The sequence below is a fragment of the Triticum urartu genome, chromosome 1, assembly GCF_003073215.2.
Source record: "Triticum urartu cultivar G1812 chromosome 1, Tu2.1, whole genome shotgun sequence".
Taxonomy (NCBI): domain Eukaryota; kingdom Viridiplantae; phylum Streptophyta; class Magnoliopsida; order Poales; family Poaceae; genus Triticum; species Triticum urartu.
The window spans coordinates 571,161,802-571,168,149 of record NC_053022.1 but is presented as its reverse complement, the minus strand read 5'-3'; the positions used below and the strand labels follow the sequence as shown (position 1 = coordinate 571,168,149).

Here is a 6,348-nt window from a genome sequence, read left to right as displayed (position 1 = left end):
GGATAAAGTCAATAGTTGCTCAAGGGTAGGACCTGACCCGCCCGACCGAGGGGGTTGCCTGCCCTTGCGCCGTTGATTGTCGCCCTGCGCATTGGTATTAGCGACAAATTCATCAGCCTTACGTTTATTACCTTCTTGATTTGCCGGGTTATGCTGGTGACCCTTGTCGTTGCCGTTCTTCTTTTCCTTCGCTGTCTTTTCTTCGTCAGACACCGGGTCCTTGGTACTATCAGAATTAGCATACTTGACGAGAGCCGTCATCAACTGGCCCATGTCATTGCAGTCACGCTTGAGCCGCCCCAACTTCTGCTTCAGAGGTTCAAAACGACAGTTTTTCTCCAACATCAAGACTACTGAGCCGGCATCCATCTTATCAGATGAATGTATTATCTCCTTGACCCGGCGCACCCAATGGGTTGTAGATTCACCGTCCTCTTGTTTACAATTAGTCAGGTCCACAATCGACATAGGCTGTTGAACCGGTGCCCCGGACGTCGTGATCCGCCTCCGGCGGGTTGCTTGCCCCAGCCCGGGGTGTATGAAAAAGGTTCCTAGGATCGAGCGTTAGAGGTAGATGTGACTGAGTTTTCTGATGCCTTCTTCTCATGACCTCGTTTGACGCGTTCAGATCCACCGAGAGCCGGAAAGTCTCCGCTTGAAGCTGTTGCGCACGAACGTCTAAAGCCGCCCGCTCTGCTGCCATCCTGACCTCCTCTGCTGCTAAATTTTCTTTAGCTTGTACCATCTCTTCCCGCACGCGTGCCACCTCTATGTCATGCTGGGCTTTATCCGTCGGTTCTACCACGGCGGTTAACAGAGCCATCAGTTTTTCCGTGAGGTACATTAGAATCTGGGCCGGGGGGGGGGGGCGCAGGGTCTCCTGACCCGGCTGCGGCCGACCCAGTAGCTGTTGCTGTTGCTGCTGTGGAGTTCTGCTCGGGCTGTGTCCCTGCCATGAAGACTCCGGCCCAATTAGGCGCCTCAAGGGGGTCCAGAATACTGCTGCCATCGGAACAGCCCCCGAGCATGCCATCCTGCAGCTGGTACAAAGAGTCCGTCTCACCTGTTGATGATGTAGCGTCAGAACAGATGGCCGTCTCATCGCCTTCCACCGATCCTTCAGAGTATTCACCGCCGTGGACGCAGCCTACGAAAGCATGCTTCACGACAGATTGAACACGGGTGGTCCTCGCGCGCTGAGCCGTCTCGACGAGGTTGGTGTGGACGTCCGACTCAGGGCCTGACTCGCCGATCCGGCCAATGAAGACATGAATTCCGCCGAAGGGGACCCGTTACCCGTACTCAATTGAGCCGGCCTCCGGGCCCCAGCCTTCATTGTCGATGTAGAGCTTGCCGCGATGACTCTTGGTCATCCGGCCCACAGCGTATCCCTTGAGCCCTTCGAAGTTGCCTTTCAAGAACTCAATCCACCATGCGCTGGCCCCACGGTGGGCGCCAACTGTCGTGGAATTGTCACGGCAGATGTCCTAGTGGAAGGACTTAGTCGTAGGGCCATCGCAACTAGGAAGCTTAAAGGGGTTAATCGGGACAAAGGACATGAGAGGTTTTATACTAGTTCGGCCCCTTACGATGAAGGTAAAAGCCTACGTCTAGTTGTGTTTGGTATTGTTGGGGTTTCGATCACCAAGAGGCTAACTCGCCGGCTTGGTTATCGATCTCTTGTTTCTTGCCCTAAGCCGCCACCGGGTCGTCCCCTTATATACACGGGTTGACGCCTGGTGGCCTACAGAGTCCCGGCCGGCTCATAAATCGTGTCCGGCTCGGTGACTTCTTTTACATGCCTTTCTTTACAAGTCTTTCCTTACATACGGCGGTTTACAATATTGGACCTTAAGCCGCTCTGTAAGATTTGATAAACTATCATCTTAATGTTTACTGGCCTCCCTTTGTAACCCGCCATCGGGGCTGACCCGGCCCCTTCTGGGCGGGTCTTAACTGATAGTTATATCCCTAACAAAAGTCATGCTAGTTTTGTCTACCATTGTGTGCATTGATTGCAATGCGAGACGTTACTCACTGTTCGTTATGGTGATTTTTTAGAATAAAAAAGAATAATTAATCCTCCTTATAATGCATGTATATATCTATTTGAATCACTCCCGCTCACATGCACACATCACAAGTATGCATGCCCAATCACCCGGATGATATATACGATAGACTAGGAAGATGCTAGCAATGAATTAAAGTAAGAAAGCCTGTGGCCAGGCCCCAACACAGTTTCTTCAAGGCTTCAATAACATGTTTAGTTGGAATTGGAAGTGGAGATGCAAGTGTCATGTGAAGAATGGGTACTTGATGAGGTTCCTAAATAAAGCTAAATTAGTTGATCTTTTCAAGTTTGATGATTTTAATTTGTTGGGAACAGGGGCTGTTATCAATGTGCAGAGCTGGTATTTTGATAGTCAAGCTATTCAAGGTTGCACACCGTGTGGGTGAAATTTGGCATTCCTGAATGTTTTAGACTTTTTTTCCTAGCATACTTTTCCTTGAGTTTGCTTTGTATGATTGTTGGCTTGCTTAATAGATTGTAGGCTTGGCATATAGGTGTGCTCACCTATTTGCATGTCTACAGAAGCTAATTTATTCGCAATGCACTAAAATTTGAAGTTAAGCTTATTCTTTTGGGTGTGTCTAGGGCACATCTAGATGTGCTCTAGTTATTGCACATCTAAGTGAGTGAATCATGCATAAAGAGGAAAAAAAGAAAAGAAAATATCCACACGAATCTTAACGTAAGATCAATGACATAGGACTTAGATGTGCAATACTTATGGCACATCTAGATGTGCTTTAGCAAAACTGTATTCTTTGTCTCCTACCTCTCCCACCCCACGGCCCCACCTAATCGGCCGCATCGATCCTTTCACCAACTTTCAGGAACAGGTTATTCATTTACCAAAAAAAGATAAATTATTTACTGATGAGCGAATCTCAACATATATTGATCTAACGGTCGAGCATGTGACACTTCACTAAATCTTAGTCGACTGAGATTTAGCAAACTCTGTGTTTGCATGCATCCGCCACGGCCTACGTATCCAAGTGCGCTCTCCATACGACGGATGGTGATGGCAGCTATGATGAATCTACTAGAATTGCTCTTAGGTACTGAAGTATTGTGTTGTATCATCTTTCGGAAGATTGTAATCGTTTTCTGGTTTTCTTCTTCCTCCCATTATCTTTACCGAATGCATCTCTTCCTTTTCATGTATACAGTGCTTCTTAACGAATGGAAGGTGCGAATGCGAGCAATATGAAAGCACCCTGATCCTTCTGCAGATGGCCAATTCTCATCATCATGTCAATTAACCCGAGAATGTAGATGCAGAAAAAGTAAGATCGTAGTTGATCTATAATTATCTGATCACCAGTGCTCCGGTGCTCGCTCGATCACCAGTAGTCGTCGCAGGAGCACTTGCCGTCGACGAAATGGTGGAACCGAGAGGCATCACGGAGGATGATCTGCCGGCCACACAGAGCCGAAACGTGCTTGATCACCTCATGGCAGTCCCTGCACATCCTGGTGTTCTTCACCACCCTAACGGGCGCCCCGCTCTTGTCCGACCGGATCAGCCCGTAGACGACGGCGAGCTTCTCGGTGTGGCAGAGCAGCAGCCGCTCCTTCTCCTCCTCGGGGACGTCGTAGGCGATGCAGCCGGTGTCCGGCACGTACCCCACCATCCTGATCTGCGACACCAGGCGGCTCATCTCCTCGTATATCTCCGGCGTCTCCGGGTGCGGCGGCGACCCGCCGTCGACCTCGAAGACGCGGACGCTCCGGCCGACCTGTGTCCAGCTCCACCCTGGTCTCGCGTCCACTCCTCTTGCTTTCATGGCGTACTTGAGGCTCTCCGCCTCGTCGAACATCTGGTGCTGCTCGTACATGCTCATCATCGCCAGGTAGTTGGCCGAGTTGTGCGGCTCCAGCCTGAAGAGGTGCCTCGCCGCGGACTCCGCGAGGTCGAGGTTGCCGTGGATCGCGCAGCCGGTGAGGAGCGCGCCCCACGAGCTCGCTCCGGGCTCGGCCGGCGACCGCTCGATGAAGGCCATCGCCTCGTCGAGGTACCCGCGCCGGGCCAGTAGGTCGACCATGCAGGCGTGGTGCTCGGCTGTTGGCGCCACGCCGTACTTGGCCTCCATGTCGTCGAAGTACTCCCACGCTTCGGTGACCAGGCCCATGGACCGGCAGGCGGTGAGCAGCGCCGTGAAGGTGATGCCGTCCGGCTTCAGCCCCGACCGCCACATGTCGTGGAACAGCGCCGCCGCCTCGTGCGCCTGCCCGTGCACCGCCAGCCCGGTGAGCATCGCGTTGCAGCACACCAGGTTCTTGCCCTGGACCCGGCCGAACACCCTCTTGGCGCTCGTCAGGCTCCCGGCCTTCGCGTACATGTCGACGAGCGCCGTGGAGACGACGACCTCGCCGTCGTAGGCTCGCCGCAGCGCGAAGCAGTGCAGCTCCTTGCCCTTGTTCAGGTGGGCGAGGCCGGCGCAGGCACGGAGCAGGACCAGCATGGTGACCAGGCTCGGCTGGACGCCGTCCTGCTGCATCTCGGAGAAGAAGGTGAATGAGGACTGGTAGTCGCCGCTGTGGCAGCTCCCGGAGATCAGTGAGGTCCAGGAGACCACGTTGGGCGCCACGCCGGCGGACTTGATCTGCCGGAGCAGCAGCATCGCCTGCGAGCTCAGCCCGTTTATGGCGTACCCGGTGATCAGCCCGTTCCAGGTGGTCACGTTCGGGTCGAGCCGGTGCCGCTTCATGGCCTCCACGAGCTCCAGCGCTCTGTCGAACTGCCCGGCGTTCGCGTGCCCCGCGACGAGCGAGTTCCAGGTGGCCAGGTTCCGGTGCTCTAATCCGTCGAACACCCTCTGGGCGAGGTCGAGGCGGCCGCACTTGGCGTACATGTCCACCAGCGCCGTCCCCGTGTACGCGTCCGGCGCGAGGCCGTGCCGGAGGAAGAAGCAGTGGACCTCCGTGCCGTGGTCGAGGGAGCCGGAGTTGGCCACCGACTTGAGCAGGCTGGACACGGTGGCGGCGTCCGGCGACAGGCCCTGCTCCAGCATCCTCCCGACGACGGCGAGCGCCTCCCGGTCGCGGCCGTGGCGCGCGCAGCCGGAGAGCACGGTGTTCCAGGTGATCAGCGTGGGGTCAGCCACCGCCGACGTCTCGGCGTCCCTCGCCATGCGCTCCGCGAGCTCCAAGGCGTCGTCCACCAGCCCGAGCCGGACGCAGCAGGCGATCACCGCGTTCCACGCGACAACGCCAGCGCCGGCCGTCCGAAGCAGCACCGTTTTCGCCGCGGCCACGTCGGCGCCCTCGGCGTACATGCCGGCGAGGAACCCAGGGACGAGCGGGTGCGCGTCGACGAGCCCGGCCCGGAGCGCGTGCGCGTGCACGGCCCGCCCCTCCCGCGGGCGCCCGGCGCGGCCGCACGCGTGGAGCGCCCGCGCGCACGCGTACCCGTCGGCGGCCACCCCGCGCGCCCGCATCTCCCGGAACGCGGCGATCGCGCCGTCCCAGTCCCCCGCCTCAGCCAGCATCGCCACCTGCTTGTTCCACAGCACCGCGTCCTTCCAGTCCTCGCCGTCCCCCTCGGCCAGAAGCCTTCGGCCCGAGGCGCCGCGGCCCAGCCGCTCGAGGAGGTCCGCGAGCGCGCACGCCACGTGGGGCTCCCGCGTCGCGTGCCCCGCCCTCACGGCCAGTGAGTGCAGCTGCGGCGCGAGCCTCCGGGCCGCAGCCAGGTCGGTGCGCTCCTCTTCCGGAGACTTCTCGTCCTCGCCGTGGAGCAGGTCGCCGCATTGGCGCAGCAGGGAGAGCAGGAACCGGGCGTCGCGGAACGAGGAGTCGTCCCCGACTCGTAGCGCGGCGGAGAGGGGGAGCTCGGCTCTGAGGAGGGACGGCGAGTAGGCTCCGCGCGAGGGTCTCGGGCTGCGAGGCGCGACGTAGTGGTGGTGGTGGTGGGGAGTGGGGAGCGCGGGGAGGGAGATGGCCTGCGCCATTGGAGGAGGGGTCGGAGGGAGAAGAGATCCGCGGGTAATGTTGCGGATAATGGAAAAGACAGTGACGGCGGTTCGGGAGGTAATTGCACTATGGGCTGGGCTGGACGGTTCTGCCCTGTGGTTTTTTCTTTCATTCAAACAGATCTCTAAATGCCCAAGTTTGCCTTAAAAAGCCCAAGTCAACACCGGTTTCAAATGCGCAGGAATACGCACATTATTAAAATTTAAAACAGAGGAAATTTGGTCAGGGGATCCACAATCCGACTTTAGCGGCGATGGTGACTCCATTGTAGTATCACTAGCAAAAGAGCCTGTGCGTTGCCACGG

At 57.1% G+C, this 6,348-nt stretch overlaps 1 protein-coding gene across 1 annotated transcript; it reads right to left on the bottom strand.

Moving 5' to 3' along the window:
* Positions 1 to 3,274: 3,274 nt before the first annotated feature.
* On the bottom strand, positions 3,275 to 6,082 carry LOC125531593 (pentatricopeptide repeat-containing protein At4g01030, mitochondrial-like). The gene has a single exon (XM_048695939.1). The coding sequence runs from the start codon at positions 6,019 to 6,021 to the stop codon at positions 3,415 to 3,417; it is 2,607 nt and encodes an 868-aa protein (XP_048551896.1). The 5' UTR covers positions 6,022 to 6,082; the 3' UTR covers positions 3,275 to 3,414.
* Positions 6,083 to 6,348: the final 266 nt, after the last annotated feature.